Genomic DNA, 18883 nt, shown 5'->3' on the forward strand with positions numbered 1-18883 from the left:
TAGCCTAGAGGTTAAAGTGTTCGCTCGTCACAACGAAGACCCGGGTTCCATTCCCAACATGGGTACGACGTGTGAAGCCCATTTCTGGTGTTCCCCACCGTGATAATTGCTGGAATATTGCTAAAAGCAGCATAAAACTAAACTCACTCGCTCTGCCAAGTACTGCTTCAGTGTCGGGCGACCTATAGTGGCTAACAACTTCAAATGCCTGCAACTGATTTCCCTACAACTGACATTATAACAAATGTTTGCCACAAGTGAAATGATATGTCAGCAGGAACCCCTGTAATTAAACATTGAAACCCGGGCCAATAGATTTGTTTTAATTTTTTATATTTAATTTGCAGTCACCTCCAAGATTCGGAACTTGAAGGATTACCATTACCGAATCACCAACAGCCTGACCCCCCTTCCTACCCCGGGTCGGACATTGCCAACACCCTCAAGTACTTCTCTACCACCCTGCTCAAGTCAGTCAATTTGCTTCTTCACTTGTGCATAGTTTGTTAATGTTATAGTCAATTGTTATAATTTGTCGTTTTTAATTTATTTGATTTAACTAAAGAACATTTCATTAAAATTATTTGGTACCAGTATTCTAATTATGCCCATCATGCAAATGGTTAAATTGTTTTAGAACTAGGGTGCGCAAGATTTCCATAATACTCTCTTAATGACGGCACTTGTAGTTCCATGTCATAACGCGTTTGATATGAAAATTACCTTAATTTTGAATATGCATCTCAAATAGACATTAATTGCTGCAATTACTGCAGATGTAAAGAAGTTGTCACTGTCATTCTCTGAACATCAAAATAAGTAATTGTTCAGTCGTGTTATGCAAGGTGTCCTGTATGTCTGTAATATTGTATCGTAAATCCCAACCCCAAATGTTTACCCTTTCAGTCAAACTTTAGTACCAATTTATCCCACTTACAAACCATATAGAATTATAATACAGGAAATATAATATAAAAGGAAACATATCTGTATAATCTACCAGGGTCTGGGAACTTTTATAAAATATTCCTCAGACAGCGATATTCTGTAGAAAGTGCCAGCTTAGAACAACACAATAACTTCAGAAGCTTAAAGTGATAATGTCATGTGAGGTTTATAAGATGTACGAAATCTAACATTTGTCCAATGTTTCAACAACATCGACTATTTTGTTTTGTCAGTGTGTTGAAGGATGTCCCAAATATACCGGCCGAGAGCTATGGACCCAGACAGCGTGACAGTGTGCGTCTCTCCGTGTTCCCCAACCTCAACTACTGCGGTCTCTACCACTCCGTTCTCAACATCATTGACCTGTTCCCAATGTCACAGATGGAACCAACACAAGGTAAAATGAGATGTGTTTGGTGATCTTTATGAGTGGGAATTACAGGATTTATCTCCATTGACACTGTTGTTTCCACATTATTATCATACAGAAATATTTTGTTGTCATCAGATGTACAGCCTCAAATGTTTTTCATGTTTTTCATGATGATTGTTCATTTTATGAAATTGTGCCAAGCTTCATGATGCTGTGTCAGACCATAGTGCGCACACTGTCTTAGTGAAGTGATGGCACATGTTACTCAGTGTTGAACCAAAGACGTATATACACAGGATTGTGAATATACATCCTAGTTAAACTCAGTTTTAGACACTAGGCATTCCTGAGACTGACATTCAGGCAAAGGTCCACAGCAAATGTAGGTTGAAAGTTGCAAATTTATCAGTCTTTGTGATTGGAAATGATGCTTTTGATTGTCCTAGCAACCTTGAACAGTAGAACAAGAAGAACTAGCTCATATGCCTTGGTTTATGTCATACCCACAAAATTTCATTCTTTTTTCTTGCCTGTGCTGAATGTGAATATCTACTGGCAAACAAGGATAAAAGGTGCAAAGAGCACCGACCTGACACTTGACCCGTATTAGCATGTATGAGTGCCGCTTGCCATTGTTAACGAAGGGGACCCAGGTTATCTGCAATCAAGTATAGTGCGACTTGCTACACCGACGTGAGAGTCTTATGAGCAAGGCTTGTGCAGCTACGCGCAGAATCAATTTCATCGTCATGCAATGCATGTGCACTAGCTTACATCTGCTCTACCTTTCACAAACCAAATGGGTTTGCTCATTGCCGTACACCGCCTACTTCCCGTAAACGCGTTCTCTGCGCCGGTCCAACTTATCCTTGTTTGCCAGTAGATAGGTTCCTTAGGTTGACTCATGAGTGTGACATGTTTTCTTTATGTGAAAGGGGATCCTTTTCAAAATCTGTTTTGGTGAAGCATGTAGTTTGTGCCATGACATTTGGAAGAATTGAAACTGTAAAGTCTTCAAATGTTGTTTTCTGTCCTGCAGCTCTGAATGTGGGGGAGGCAGTTCTGAATGTGCTGGGATGGCTGGTGCCCTTCCTGGAACATGACCTGCTGGACTCCCTGCCCTACACCGTGGCGTCCACACTGGCCATCTTCCCCCCAACCCTCCACAGGGACACCATCGACCTGCTCTGTACCAGGCTGCTGCCCATGACCCTCGGCTACGATGGCTGCATTGAGCCCACCTACGCCAGCGAGTCGGCAGCGGCCATCATCACCATGGTGTTTCAGCATACTGAGAATGGGGGTAGGTTGAGCAAACTTGCTCAGATGACTAGTCTTATACATTCCTTTACAGATTCTGCAATCCTTAAAGTATAAAATGTGAAAAAAATATGTCTGGGAAAAAGGTTTGTTATGTTTGTATTGACAGAATTCATACTTATGTGTTCTTGCCAATAATTATGTATACAGTATGTTAAACTGGAAGGTGATAGGTTACAAGAGATTAAAGGATAAAGTTAGCTTGCAACTGTTCCCATAACTCTTTGGAATTCAAGAATTAATTGGAATTTCTTTTGGTATATATTCTGTTCCCTTCTGCCAATAAAGACTCACCCAAAATTTATTGATAAGGTTATTCTGTCCTCTTGTGATATTAATTACAGTTGCAGAATATATAAGAAGTGTGTTATTTACTTTCACCCCTGTCTCTGTCAGTGCTGACTGGTCCTGTCAACTGAAGTCAGGGTTATGGTCCTTAGTTGTGCATGGTACTTCAAAGCATGGGTTTGATTGTGAGCCTAGTTTGTCAGTACCCTACTGTGGGTTTCTCCAATAAACCCCTGTTGGTCTTGCCTGTCATCGTTTGGTTGTTTGTTGTCTAACGCCACACTCAGCAATATTCCACCAGACAATCCAGTGATCAACATCATGAGTATTTGTCAAACTGACATGTTAACGGTACACCTGACACACTGTTGTAAGGATCCTGACTGACTGCCCGTCCCGTAACCATGGTGATTCTTGTATTTCAGCCTTTCACTCACAGATCCTGGAGTGCCTCATGAGCATGAAGAAGGACATTGTCAAGGTGAGGGTTATATAATTTGTCAAATACTCTTCTATAGTACTTGTACATATGAAAGTCCTGGGTTCTTACTATCTTAGTTAAATGTGGTCATGGACTGAGTAGCAGTTTGTAAACTGACATGTTTTTCATTTAGGAGATAAACATCATGTGTTGGCGAATTTCCGGGTGTTATTGAGTATTTGAAGCACGGGAATTTATTTGGAACCGACGGCGTCTAGCTGATTCCAGTACATTTATATCATTCAGTGTAGGTTATCGATGTATGAAGTAAGCATTGAAAGACAAGTCTTTGTTATCATAGCAAAGTCAACATGGTGATATTTGATTGTTTTCAAGGAAACTTCAGTGACGTCAGATGGTCCTGTAATTTGTTGGCTGTCGTTTTATACCAGAATCCAACAATATTGCAGCGGTCTGCATGTAGTCAAATGTGGGCCAATCAGATCACTTACTGATATTATAAACAGCTGCCCATACATCCACTGCATACACTACTGCGATACAATAACACACTCAACCCAATCACAGTTCCTGAACACCACTTGAGACCAGCAATACATGAAATACACAATGCCATTTTAGAAAGTGGTCAAATGTAACATATGTTACATTTGGGATAACACTTTCTCAGTAAAGTACAGATTCTAGTACTTTTTGGGCTGAGTCCCATCCGGGACTTATCAGGAGGGTACACAAAGTCCGCAGTCCAGACTACCAGTTGTCCGACTTCCATTTTTGTGGAAGCCGCGGTGGCTGAGCGGTCTAGGCGTCTGACTTTGTGTGCTCGGGATTGGGTGCCTGACTCTGAAGGTGTGGGTTTGAGTCAGCCCCAAAAGTACTAGAATCTGTACTTTACTGAGAAAGTGTAATCCCAAATGTAACATATGTTACAGTAATACATGGCGAGGAACTTCAGACACAGTTCTAATTGGTTTGTGAGATGGATGATAATGTTAATAATAAACTATGTAGATAATTGTAAAGAAAACAAGACATGTCACTCTTGCTTGTCCTCCTGTGTGTAGGACGTCCTGAGCATCATTGCCTATGGCCCCCCAGCTGCTCGGGCCCCCGCCGCCCACCTGTTGTTCTACTACTGGCCACAGCTCAACCCCTCCCTCAGCGACCGCAGGGGCATCCACTACAAGTACTGTGGTAGGCAGGGCAATATAGGGCTATATACAACCTGGGGTGGAATATATACTGAGCGACAAGAGTGTAACCAGCAACTTGCATGAATTTACAAAATATGTATCTTAACGATATCGTGACTCTCTTGATTGAAACTTGTTGAAAACATGCTATGACTGACTTAAATTATTATCAGGAGTATTTGAGACTGCATCAAATGACTCCAGCATTATACGAAACCCTTGTTATTCACCATTGACAATGTTTATGTGTCAGTATGGACAGTGTGATTTCCTGTTTAGTCAATACATATATTGCATCTGGTTAGGATTTGTAGAACAATTTGATAGTCATGATGCAGAAATTAGCTAAATGCAAAATGATGGAGAGGAGCCATCATTGCAATCTGAATAAAACATAAGGTCAATTCTGATTGGCCAATAAGAGATATCAAACTCAGTGACTATCTGTGATTGAAATAACAGACATGATGATGACAGTTCAAGCAAATATTTATAGAAAAGTACTTGTTTCTCAGTCGTTGCCAGACATTGGGGAATGATTCTATGCACAGTTACATTTTGATAAATGCAGACATGCAGTTTCCACAATATTTAAAGTGTGTGCCATAATACTTATGAATGTACTTGAAACCTAGCTCTACATTGAAAACATGGTAGATTTATTTAACAGTATTGTTTATTGTCAGTTTGTGCTGCTCTTCTTTTTATATGAAAAGTCTTTTTTGAATATATCTGTGTCATTTTCAAATGCGTACAAAGGAATGGAATTCACAGGTAAATTACCAAAATTTCGTGTTGTGTGTTCATGTTTGTTAGTATGTGCAGGTAAAATCTTTCAGAAATGCTATCTTGATTAGAATCAAGCTTAAATAACTTGCAATGTTTTGCATACCTATAAAATGTTTAGAGTTTCAAGACAATTTAAATGCAGACATATAAAATTTGCATTTCCTATAATGGTAACAGTGATGATATTAATGTGAAACACCATTCTGCTCTATATTTTGCTATATATTTAAGACATCAGATAACATCTTTGTGCTTGTTGATAAATCAAAACCTAAGACCTAATGCTATATACTTTTGTGTATACTACACAAATAATCTTGAAACACTACACTTGAAACAAATAAAATGATTGAATGTTATATATTTCAGCTTGGCCCCCAGTTCTTTGTCAGAGGAAGGACTGTGTGAATTCTAAAAACTGTCAGGCTGTCAAGGTAGGATCGGGATATTTGTTTGTAATGGAGACAGTTATGTAACTTTGATATTGCACTATTTGAATTGTGACTGCCTTGCCTGTCTAATATGATATCGTTCAACAACCGCTGTCTTTGTCAGATTATTGCTGAGTGCAATGTATAAAATCACTCATTCATTCAGTTTTGAAGATGTTGCTGGATGAAAGAATTATGAACTAAAATATGGTTATAAGCACCAGATACTTGATCTGTCCAGCTGATGTCTTGTATGGCTACCTATGAAGAGTGTAATGTTTTGCTTTAGATGTGTATCAACCCGGCCCTGGCGATCCAGTCCGGCAACACGCCCCCACCTCTGTATATCTGCAGCGACTGCGCGGAGGTGTTGAGGCGAGAACACAGCGAGTACATGGTGGACCTCCTGCTGCCAATGACGCATGTGTCCACTATCTGTGAGAACAAGGTACAGCAGAGCCCTGCTTGGATCTGTTTGGTCTGTAGTCACATCATGTCCTTATGTGTCTATATGCGTGTGTGTGTTTGTTTGTGCATGTCTGTGTGGCTGCTTGTTTTGTGTGAACTGGTACCATTTTTGTGTGCTCACTTCAAATGATACTATACCACAGTTTGACACAGAACCCAACTGGCACTCTTTATACCGCCACCAAGTCCTTGTTTTATCTACTTAATTGTTGAATGGCAGCAGGGTACAAGCACCATCTTTTAATGTCTTGGTGTGACCCAGATGTGGATCCAAACTCAAACATTCTTCTCAATCCACTAGACCAAGATATGGGTCCTATGCCTCTAAAGTAGGAATTGTAGCCCCCGAATTAGGTAAAGGCAGTTCTTGTCCCATGCTGACTCACTTCTTCTGTCTGAGAGAAGTAGATTGAATTTTCCAGTAAAATAGTTTAATAGTTCAATATGGAGTCCCCCGCAAAAAAAAATTGTTCCTTGAATATCTAGAAATATTTCATGATCATATATTGATTGTTTCTAAAATTCGTAATAGATATATATTTTACCACTATAAACTTGTCAAATATGTATTACCTTTGTAATCATGGTTATACTGAGGTAGGATTGGTCATGTTATAGTCATGGCGATGCTAAAACTGAATTTCCTCTTTATTGAATTAGGCATGAAAATGAATACTGAACACATGTCTCCTACAGAACTGCCGATCTGAAGTGAACCTGGCTGTGTGCACCTGCTTCTCTATTGAGTGTGCCAGTTTCAATGGAAACAGACCAATCAGATACTGCCGAGCTTGTCATGAATTTCGCCATAGCAACCAGGGAGGTCAGAGTCATGTGTTCCACCTAAGTATCCTTGACATTTGGTCCTGTCTGCCGGAGATACAGAGGTACCTCATGGATGCCATTGTCAGGTAGGACCATTTCAGTCGGCTTGAATAATCAAATCAAGGAAACATTCACCCACACTTAAACAATTACATATAACCGTCATAGCACTAATATCGCTTAGAAAACTAGGACCCAGTTTTTTAATCTTAAATCACATGTATTTACAGCAGTAATTGCATGAGGGTTTGAACCCTGTTTTACAGTATCTCTCCCTGTTATGTCATGTCAGCTTAATCATGGTAATGACGTGCTAAGTGAAGAAAGTTGTATATGGCCATAGGTGGACATTAGTCGGACGTTGATGGACAGGATTAGTGCTGTGAACAACGGGGAGAGTTCTATGGATATACAACTTCTTTATTATCAATATGGGCGACGTTTCGGTGTAGCTACGAACACCGTTATCAAGCAAGTGATGTTCGGAAGCTACACCAAAATGTCGCTCATATTAATAAAGAATTTGTATATCAATAGAACTCTGTTGTTGATCACACAACTACTAAATGGCAGTCAAAGATGTCATTAGTGGTGTGTTAATGTAACAATGCATAAATGTACACACAATACATGCTTTTGGTGCCTCATCACTACTTTAAGCTTCATATACATAACAAGTACGAGTAATAGGGGCCCATATTCCCTCAGTTTGTTGAAAGAGGCTCAGCCAATCGAGTCCAAGCGTATGGTTGAGATGGGTGAGGAACATCATCGCCCCACTGAGGAGGAGGAGGACTTCGAGGTGGAGGAGGGCGGGGAGCGGAAGTTGCTAAGTCGGTACGGCATCTGGCTGCAGGTGGAGTTGTGCAAACCTCGGGAGGATGAGGATATACCCATTGTGAGTAGATGATTGATGGATGTTTGATGGATATTTGATGAATGTTTGATGGATATTTGACGGATGTTTGATGGATATTTGATGGATGTCTGATGTATGCTTGATGGATATTTGATGGATGTCTGATGGATATTTGTTTGATGTTTGATGGATATTGGACGGATGTTTGATGGATATTTGATGGATGTCTGATGGATATTTGATGGATGTCTGATGTATGCTTGATGGATATTTGATGGATGTCTGATGGATATTTGTTTGATGTTTGATGGATATTGGACGAATGTTTGATGGATATTTGACGGATGTTTGATGGATATTTGTTTGATGTTTGATGGATATTGGACGAATGTTTGATGGATATTTGATGGATTTTTATGGATGTTTGATGGATGTTTGATGGATATTTGATGGTTATCTGACGGATGTTTGATGGATGTGTTGCAGGAGGTGCTGGGCCGGCTGCTGGGGATGATGTTCCAGTGGTTTGATGCCACGGCCTACCTTCCTAATGGTGAGAACTATGACACAGTCAGCGACATTAGCCACCTCACTCATCCATGAAATAACACTGACGTTTGCTATGAATATTCTAAATGCCATGTTGAGACTCACAGCAGCTTTTACTGGGGGTTCTGAATGTGTATAGTTTTACACCATGGCTAGCGGTATTTATGCTATGTCAAGACGAGTGATTGAAGGAATGAGCAACCTTCCATGCCATATCAGGTTATAGTGACACACAGTCTGACAATTTACTGTGCCCCACGCTTGATACGCATGTTAGCTGGCCATTATTACAAGCACAGGGTTCTGAGTAACTTTTCTAATGAGGAATACAAACAGGAAATGTAAGGATACAAAGGAAAAACAGATTAAAAAGCAATTACAGTTTGATTAATTGAGTCTGGACCAGGGACTAAAATATCTGAGTCTGGACCAGACAATCCAGTGTCTGATCTTATACTATATTGGTGACGCTATCAACCATGTGACAGAGTTTGACCACAAAATCCATTGGTCTTTCATGACCACCAAAGATTGCTGGGAACCTGTTCTAACCTGGAGTCCTAATGGTTTGGTGTTTCGGGTGAAACTAATTAATATGTTTAGATAGTAATTTCATATACTTTAAGAGACTGTACAGGAGAAAGATTTGCTGATAACTTTTGTTTATGCTGCTCTCATGTTTCAGACAATGTGGGCAATGCTCTTGAGCGTTTGAAACCGGAGGTAAGATTATGAACTGGATGAACTTGTTTAGTGATAAATGGATCAATTCAGAATTTCTAATATTTATTTTGACTTTTCCCTTCACACACATGTAATTATTTATCTTGTACTGCAACAGTATCAGTGATTTCAATATAATAGTACAAAATGTATTACTGCCACTTGCTAATTCACTCACAGTTAAGGTCACTTTGTATCCAGTCACACAATGATGTTGTACATTGTTGCTATTTTGACTGGTGTTATTCAATCTTCTCCAGTACATCTGCACCTGGCTGCAGGAGGTGATGAAGACTCACTTTGAGGTGGTGGTGTCGTGCCTGCTGCCGCACCCAGTAGAGTACTCCCGTGTGGGTGGAGTCTGGTGAGTACTAATGGGGAGATATTGCAGCTCTGGTGATTTGTCAAGTCACATTACACATAAGCCATCTATTGATCCACATGCTGCTGATAATAAAAGTACAATGCACATTTGATATTTTTTTTTAAGATCTTATTTGACAAAACAGCTTTTAATCGGTGGATACTTAGGCACAGTAGAGTCATGTGAGGGTGGAGTGTTATGAGGGCAAATTTGTTAATACCAGTTTACGAATTTTCAATATAGCACCCAACATATACTTCTACAACAAATTTACTGTTAGACAATTATTTTCTCTGTGATGCTCAGAACTTACCAATCAACCCTCATACTCCTTTCATGATAGAAAACATTTCTTGAGAGATGTCAGATGGAAGTTTTTGTTACTTAGCATGATGTGGAAATGTTTATGACTGAATAATGTGGAAATCCCTTCGGATGATGTATAATGACATCTATTTCACTTTAGGGACACACTGGCCACGCGGACCACGCAGATCAAGGAGGGACTCAACTGTTTCTTCTGTCTTGTGCCATACATTATTTCATTTGAGGTAACCAAATTTATTACCTTCGAGGGCGAAAATATCGGGGTTCATATTTTTAATACGATGCCCTAGGGCAAAATATCACTTTGTCATGGTGAAGTGACGTCATGAACAATGCTATGACGTCATGTTTCTTCTATGACTTTGCATTCTACATGCGGCGACTGCGGGTAGCCAGCCTATGTTTGAAAGTAGATTTGGGTGTATTTTCCTCAATTTGACGATTTGACGATAAACAGAATATTTGACGATAAACAGAATATTATATTTGTGCCCATATCATACTATGTTAACGACACTCGTGCCAAAATATCGGTATATCCCTCGCTCTCGCTCGGGAAATACCAACATTTAGGCACTCATGTCGTAAACATAGTATGACATGGGCACTCATATAATATCCACTATATATACATATAATATAATTTATACAGGACTTTATGTTTTATAAGGAACTTATTGTCTCTTTCTTTAGTGACATAGTTTTGTTATCCACACTGGTAAATACCCAACACATTATTAAGTAAAATTATGAGTGTGTGAGTGAGTGAGTTAAAATTTTAAGCCACATCGGTAATATGTCAGCCATATTGTGACTAAATAGTAAAATTATGATCAGGAACACTGCTATGGAGTTTCTGTGATAAAGGTACAAATACAGCAGGCTCTACTTACATGTAGTAAGGCTGCAACAACTTAATCACTTGTTTTTCTGATTGTTTAGGGCTGAGATATCTCTCCATCATGTTTAATGATGTTTAATTCTGTTGTTAAATGTCTATCGCTCAGCAGCTCAGAATATCATAGATTTTACATTACTAATGAAATTCATGAAAGCAGATGAGTAGCTAGTTAAATATGGTCTGTTTATGAGTTGGTTGTCATTGTAGATCTGGGACTATGTGATGCCCTACTGGCTGGAGGCGATCAGGACGGAAGTCCCTGAGGATGAGCTGAGTAAACTCAAGGTGTTGCTCAGGTGAGGAGGAGGGGGATCTCGGGAGTAGATAGAAGTATCATGAAAGGTCATGGTTAAATGTTTTACTTGTTTAAAACTATTGTCTTGAATATGATTATGTCTTTTCTGTGACATGGTTGTTTCTATTTTATACAGATTTTTACAAATGTTGATATATCATTTCCAGCAAAGCATTTGACATCGACATGTGCCCCCTGCCATTCAGCTTGGACAAGATGTACCACTTTGTGACTGACCGCTTCAGTGATAGCAGCGCCTCGGTCCAGGAACAGGCCCTACAGTGGCTGCAGGTATGTCAAATACCACCTGGGTAGACAGTTTGCTTCAGGTACATTAATTAGCACCTGCGTGAACAGAAGGCTGCAGGTACATCAGTTAGCACCTGTATGAACAGAAGGCTGCAGGTACATCAGTTAGCACCTGTATGAACAGAAGGATACAGGTACGTCGAGTTGCCCCTGTGTAGACAGTTTGCTTCAGGTACATTAATTAGCACCCGTATGAACAGAAGGATACAGGTACGTCGAGTAGCCCCTGTGTAGACAGTAGGCTGCTGGTATGTCAACTGGCACATGTGTAGACAGTAGGCTACTGGTATGTCAACAGGCGCCTGTATGTAGACTATAGGCTGTAGGTAGGACATCACAAAGTAATCTACTACGATGATTGTAAGTCTGTGTTAAAGTATGAACAGTTCAGGCCCTGTGTACTGGAGCCTGTGCTAGTGATGCATCCAAGTACACTATGATGGGCTTGCTGCTGCAGATCCTGTCCAGCCTGGACATTGTGATCCCCATGCATCTGCTGCTGAAGATGTTCAAGATGGGGGTGGAGCAGATCAACTCCGACCCTGAGGATGCCACGGAGGGCCACACCCACAACATCCTACCCTCCAACTCCCCCGTGGATGACTACCCCCCTCCCCTGAGTCCCGAGAGGCAGCCCCACTACAACAACTCCTTCGAGGTCTATGAGCGGGAGACTGAACTCATCCTTCCATGTTTCATCATGCAGTTGGACATGTGCCTCAAACAGGTGGGCAGAGAGACTGGGCAGTCAGGAATTAGGGTTTGCAGTTTAGTGTCAGCCTACTTGAAATACTGGTCCAACATAAGTAGATTAAAGACCAGACTCTAAAAAATGCTCACTTATCGGGGATCCAGTAACTGTTATTTTAAGTGAGGACTGAGGATCTGTTGAACCACTGTGAGGATCTGTTGAACTTTTCATGAGTAAATTAAGGCCTGTATTGGAATAGGTCTTTATCTTGTTCAAAATATGGATATTTTTTGTTTTCCATTTCTTACGTCAGAAGTATCTCAATGTTGTATTTTAAGATTGCATTCAAAATGTAATGTCTAATTGAGCAGTAAAACATATTTTGTTTATTGGGTTTCCCTATGTAAATCTGTGACTGGGATATAAAGCTATCAGATCTCTACATGTTTTTGTTTACAGATGGAGCTGCAGGAATCTCCACCACATCTCGGCATCTACAATGAGATGAGCCGTGAGGTGATGCAGCTCCTCACGGGGATGTTGCGCAAGGAGTGGGATGGCCTTCACTCGTGCACCACGGAGCAGCAGCGTGTCAACTGTGTGTTCTGCCAGAACATTGCTCTGTGGCACCAGCTGGCGACACAGCTGATGGAACACATCTGCCCACGGGGACCCGCTCAAGATACCTGCAAAGGAGTTGCCGAAAGTGGAGGAGATTCGCCATCAGACCATACCCGAGTCCAGTAAGTGATGACATGTAGTTGTGGAAAAGGTTAAGCACCATCCCTTCAAATTTCCATATCTCATAAATTCCACATATTTTTGAAATATCTGAATGTCTCATTTTAGAAAATCATTCACATACCAGTTGACATCATGTGTCATACTACTGACATGTGGACCCCTGAAGATCCAGGTTAGAGTTGGCCTTCAGTAACCCATGCTTGTTATAAGAGCTGACTAACGGGATCGGGTGGTCAGGCTTGCTGACTAGTTGACACATGTTATCGTATCCCAATCGCGTAGGTCGAAGCTCATACTGTTGATCACTGGATTGTCTGGTCCAGACTCGATTTTTTACAGACCACCACCATATAGCTGGAATATTTGCGACGCTAAACAACAAAGCAACCAACCAACTGACATGTGTATGATGTCCTGTATATTTATAATGAAGTGTATAACTCACATAACATCATGTGTGGTTACAGCATCAGACAGCAATGGTCAGGAGGAGCGTGAGACGAGGGAGCAGGACTATGATGTGATGACAATGCCGGTCTACCTGCAGCTGTACGACATGCTGCTTAAGGTGTGTTCAGGGTAGTTGACACCCCATGATGATTCCAGTAGAGGTTCAGTAGTCAGCAAACTTAGGTGTTGTGAAATGTACACTATTTGGTTTATGACATTGAAAAAACGAGGAGAAGAAAGTGTATCAGTTTATGATCATAAATAATACGTTTACACACGTTTTTGTGTGACATGCAGAACTTCCCTGTCTGTGATCAGGCAGTCACGCGAATGAGTGACCAACTCAGGTAGTCACTTTTACGCGCAACGGGGGACCGTCTCGTGTACACGTTATCTCCTCTACTGATGATAATGTACCGACAATCCTTGTAGACAAGTGGCAGTACATGGGGACACAGTTTCTTGTCATCCTGATGAAAGACTGTGACTGGTCCGTAATAGATGCCACGTTGCAGTTTCTGATGGATAACCCACTCTGACACCTTATACAAACTGACTTGTCCTCTTTGTAACCCCTTAATTCTGAGCTCCAGCCAGGGAAACAAGTACACTGATTTATTGTCTTTTGGTATGACCCAGCCGGAGATCGAAGACTCAACCTCATATGCTTGGTTCTTTTGTAGAGTCTGTGCAGCGTGACCGATGTTGATGCTCTGTTTGCGCTGCTGATGTCCATGAAGTACCTGATCCTGCATGGGGAATGTCTGAACTACACCATCAGCCAGTTCGGGGGATTCATCAAGTTCACATTCCGCCGGAGACTCATACCAAAGTTTGTGGCCTAGAATACTTCTTTAGTCTATATGTGCATAGTGATGGTGTCTTGCTTACTGTAAGGGGACATGGTGCATAACATTGCCTAGGGTAGCCTAGTGGTTAAGCATTCACTGGTTATGGCAAAGACCCAGTTTGGATTCCCCACATGGGTACTATATGTGAAGCCCATTTCTAGTGTCCCCCGCTGTGATATTGCTGGAATTTTGCTAAAAACGGCATAAAACTAAAACTCACTCACTCACTCAGACACTGATGGTGATGCATGTGCCTGAAATCTGATTGTACTTGTTTGGATGTATGCTGATTTTATAGTGCTAGCCCAGTGAGATACCATCCCTGCTTCTGTCTTGCAGCCTGTGGAAGCTGCTCCAGGCTGAACACTCCCAGCTGGCCACAGTCAGCGTCCCCCTCCTGCTACACAGTATCACACTCCCGACCGGCGCCGACATCCTGTGGAGGCTGGTAGAGGAGGACTTTGGCAATGATGACTGGAGAGCCAGATTTGCTTCAGGTAATGTAATGTCAAGTAGGCAAATGGATGTATATATACTGCTTCTTGAGGGCATCTCTCCATCATACACAAAACCGAATCCCATGAAAGATTTCCAGGAAAGAGGTTTTGACCTTAAATCTGTGTATGAACCTGTGTTGTAGTGGAGAAAGTGACTGTGCTGTCCCGCTGTCTAGAGACCGACTCCATTCGCAACAACCAGGTGATCATGACCGGTCTCTCCCACGCCTTCTGTCACCTGATTGGCTCAGTCGAGGACATCAATGCTGCGGTGGCACAGAAGACAATTATGTTCCTAGAGACCATCAGACCAGTAGCACTCAGAGTGAGTTGACCTGTCTTCGCATCCTATCCTTAATAATGGAGACCAAACATGGGACAGGGTGGTTTTGGATGAGAATGGGAGAATAAGGAGAAAAGCCTCCATTTGTTTTGTGGAACTACAAGTTTAGTAAGAATGTTGATATGATTGATCAGTGGTGACTATTTTGGTTAGTTTTCGGGGCAGTTGGGTAGCCTAGTGGTTAAAGTGTTTTCTCAACATGCCGAAAGCCAGGGTTTTTGCTTTCCCACATGGGCACAATGTGTGAAGCCCATTTCTTGTGTGCCCTGCTGTGATATTGCTGGACCATTGTTATAAGATATTGCTGGACCATTGTTATAAGATATTGCTGGACCATTGTTATAAGATATTGCTGGACCATTGTTATAAGATATTGCTGGACCATTGGTATAAGATATTGCTGGACCATTGTTATAAGATATTGCTGGACCATTGTTGTAAGATATTGCTGGACCATTGTTATAAGATATTGCTGGACCATTGTTATAAGATATTGCTGGACCATTGGTATAAGATATTGCTGGACCATTGGTATAAGATATTGCTGGACCATTTTTATAAGATATTGCTGGACCATTGGTATAAGATATTGCTGGACCATTGCTATAAGATATTGCTGGACCATTGTTATAAGATATTGCTGGACCATTGCTATAAGATATTGCTGGACCATTGGTATAAGATATTGCTGGACCATTGGTATAAGATATTGCTGGACCATTGGTATAAGATATTGCTGGACCATTGGTATAAGATATTGCTGGACCATTGCTGGACCATTGTTATAAGATATTGCTGGACCATTGTTATAAGATATTGCTGGACCATTGTTATAAGATATTGCTGGACCATTGTTATAAGATATTGCTGGACCATTGCTATAAGATATTGCTGGACCATTGCTATAAGATATTGCTGGACCATTGTTATAAGATATTGCTGGACCATTGCTATAAGATATTGCTGGACCATTGGTATAAGATATTGCTGGACCATTGGTATAAGATATTGCTGGACCATTGTTATAAGATATTGCTGGACCATTGCTATAAGATATTGCTGGACCATTGGTATAAGATATTGCTGGACCATTGGTATAAGATATTGCTGGACCATTGTTATAAGATATTGCTGGACCATTGTTATAAGATATTGCTGGACCATTGTTATAAGATATTGCTGGACCATTGGTATAAGATATTGCTGGACCATTGTTATAAGATATTGCTGGACCATTGTTATAAGATATTGCTGGACCATTGGTCTAAAAGCAGAGTAAAACCATATTCACTTTGGTTATTTTTCATGTTTCATGTTTCTGAGGTGAACAAGTTATTTTGTATTTGTTTTGATATAATGAATAAGTGTTGCATATTTTTTTTTTTGCTTTTCATGTTCTTATTGGTTGATAATGATATGAAGAATGTTATATATAGAACAGAATTTGACTAAGCATGATTGTTTCTGTTTCAATATTACCTTAATGGAGTTCAACTCAGTGTTTCAAGGCCTCTTGCCTTTCATCCGAAAGGTTCTCTGGCTCATTTAGACAATGCGACAAGGATCTAAGATGGCTGCCAAATTCACCTGATCGTATTTCTGTTTCAGTGTCTTTGTCAATGTCTGGAGTTCCAGTTTGACTCAGTCATCAACGACCGCAGCATGATACTCCATCGTATGCAACTGCTGGCATCAGTGCTACCGAAAGAAAATATTCTCTCATGGGAATTCTTCCTTAACCGTTTTGACACTTTGTCACTGGAGGCACAGCTAGACCTGGAAACAAGTGGTGATATATCTTGTCTTACAGGTTCAAACCCCTAGAAGCTACCAGCGACTTACCTCCGACCATACCTCACCCTCACTGTCTGTCTGTCCTTGTGTCTGTCCATGCATTCCTAGTGACCTGTAGAACTTCCTTCCTTGTGTAGTCGATATCTGGGATCAGGGGAGTTTTGTCAGTTTTAAGACATTTTGTAAAAATTGTTCTCTTAAACAATTATAATTTTGTTGTAATAATTTAAAATGATTACTACTACTCTATCTTCTATATAAGTTAAGCTAATATTTGAATGCATATCATTTTATTATCGTCTTAGCTGTATATTAAGCATGTTGTCATTTAATAAAAATTAAAGTTTAGTCAAAATTTTGCTGTTAACCACTATGAATTAATGAATGTTATAATTTCTCTTTAACAATCGAAGAAATATCCAATGTAAGGATGTTGCTTTCTAAAATTAATTTCTTAAATTTAAACTCCCCTGATCCCTACGTAGCACCATTGCACTGGTACCCTGTGTTTTTTTGCATTGTTTATTTCATATCCCCTCCAGTTTGTCAACCTTTGTTGCTTAGCAATATGGCATCATCATCTTTGGTTCTAGTTCCTCAGCATCAACACTCAAATCTATAGAATCTCAGATGCTTCTCTTTTAATATTTTAGTATTATTTCTAACAGTTCTTAGGATATAACAGATTTTCTAGGGTTTAGGTTCCTCAGGAAAGTTCATTTAAACGTTTTCTCCTCTCGTTAGTGATGGTGAACTTCTGAGTTGTCTGCCTGAGTGAGCATGGTCTTCTAGCTATGTCCCCAGTGAGGGTAACGCCTGGCTTGTCTGTGTTCTAGAGGGCGATGCTTCAACTGCATGACCTCTCAGCATGAGAGTCTCGGCTCCGAGCATGAGTAGGGAATTAACAAATCAAAGTAATTCAGTATGGTTTCTTTTCAGATCTGAGTGGAAGCGATCGACAGAGTGAACACTTTCTCCGGAAGCTGAATCGGGCGAGGTTTGCGTTGGCGAGGACGGACAGCGTCAGGTCGGTCAGCGAGAGCTTGAGAGGCAAGCCGCCCTACCGGAGGGCTGTGTCTGTGCCACTGCATCTCATTACCAAGGGAACGATTCCTCCAAAACGTAAGAGTAGATGCGGAACTGCTGATGCTTATTTTCATAATCATTTGTAAGGCTATGTAATATTTAGTAATCTTGTTATTTCTCTGCTATTTTTTTTATTTGATCATAGACCAAAGATCTATAGAGATGATTAGTGGTACATCATCTGTCAGCTGTTGAACCATTTTGTTTGGTTGTGAGACAATTAATTGGCCCCTTATGTCAGTGAAGTGTGACCAACTATGTTATAGGAGAGAAAAGACTGGTTAAGTCCAGTGATACTCTAAATCCTGATAGGTCAAAGGTCATTTGGCCAGTCTTTGTATCAGTACCTGGATGATGACTTTGACAAATATATATGGTTCGTCACGATCAAATCAGTTAACTGGAAAATTTGAATTTATATTCATGTCCTAGATCAAATTCATGTTCAAGTTGAGTAAGATGTATAGAAAGATGGCAGCAAGTGATACCAGTGTCAGATCATCAACTACATCACTACAGAGACACTAGCCTCAGTACTATTGAAAAACTACCAGCAAATTGATAAAGAAACTAAATATTTTCTGTATCCTCCCTCTTTGTACTGGTCCCTTAAGGGTTGTGATGTTGGGAGGTATTTGGCTGCCCTCTCCTCTGAAGGACACTGAAACACTCTAAGGCTATAGGATGAAGTCCAACAATAATTGTTATTGCCTAAGATTCAGATGAGGAAACTGTTCTATTGTTCTTTTTATTGATGTACACTTTATATGCATAGTATTCATGTGAACCACATTCATTACTGAAGAAGGCTAGGTGCTTGGGAGAGTGAGTTTAAAAAATTGCAAAACAGCATATGCTCCATCCTTGTGTTTTAATAGAAATGAAACTGAATATATTGTTGATTGGGACCTGTGCATTGGGAGTATGTGGTTGTCAGTCTCCATGTGTTTTCACTGACAGCAGATGCCCATGTACAAGCGTCAAGAAAACGACATTCTCTATATCCGGAATTATTTGTTGAAG

At 40.5% G+C, this 18883-nt stretch overlaps 1 protein-coding gene across 1 annotated transcript in view; it reads left to right on the forward strand.

Annotated features, from left to right (window-relative positions):
• The window catches only part of LOC124287337 (protein unc-79 homolog), a 58048-nt gene that overhangs the window by 2296 nt on the left and 36869 nt on the right, over window positions 1-18883 (forward strand). Inside the window, 26 exon segments of the mRNA XM_046723835.1 lie at window positions 348-418; window positions 421-470; window positions 1182-1345; window positions 2361-2624; window positions 3355-3410; window positions 4436-4565; window positions 5723-5787; window positions 6074-6232; window positions 6949-7163; window positions 7786-7975; window positions 8423-8489; window positions 9171-9208; window positions 9469-9572; window positions 10039-10123; window positions 11008-11096; window positions 11263-11386; window positions 11862-12131; window positions 12555-12764; window positions 12766-12838; window positions 13307-13407; window positions 13973-14121; window positions 14480-14637; window positions 14781-14962; window positions 16589-16790; window positions 17714-17896; window positions 18821-18883. Coding sequence (XP_046579791.1) covers window positions 348-418; window positions 421-470; window positions 1182-1345; window positions 2361-2624; window positions 3355-3410; window positions 4436-4565; window positions 5723-5787; window positions 6074-6232; window positions 6949-7163; window positions 7786-7975; window positions 8423-8489; window positions 9171-9208; window positions 9469-9572; window positions 10039-10123; window positions 11008-11096; window positions 11263-11386; window positions 11862-12131; window positions 12555-12764; window positions 12766-12838; window positions 13307-13407; window positions 13973-14121; window positions 14480-14637; window positions 14781-14962; window positions 16589-16790; window positions 17714-17896; window positions 18821-18883 — 3462 coding nt within the window.

Source organism: Haliotis rubra, unplaced genomic scaffold (assembly GCF_003918875.1).
Source record: "Haliotis rubra isolate DU_JTF1 unplaced genomic scaffold, ASM391887v1 Scf40, whole genome shotgun sequence".
In the NCBI taxonomy this organism is placed as follows: Eukaryota; Metazoa; Mollusca; class Gastropoda; order Lepetellida; family Haliotidae; genus Haliotis; species Haliotis rubra.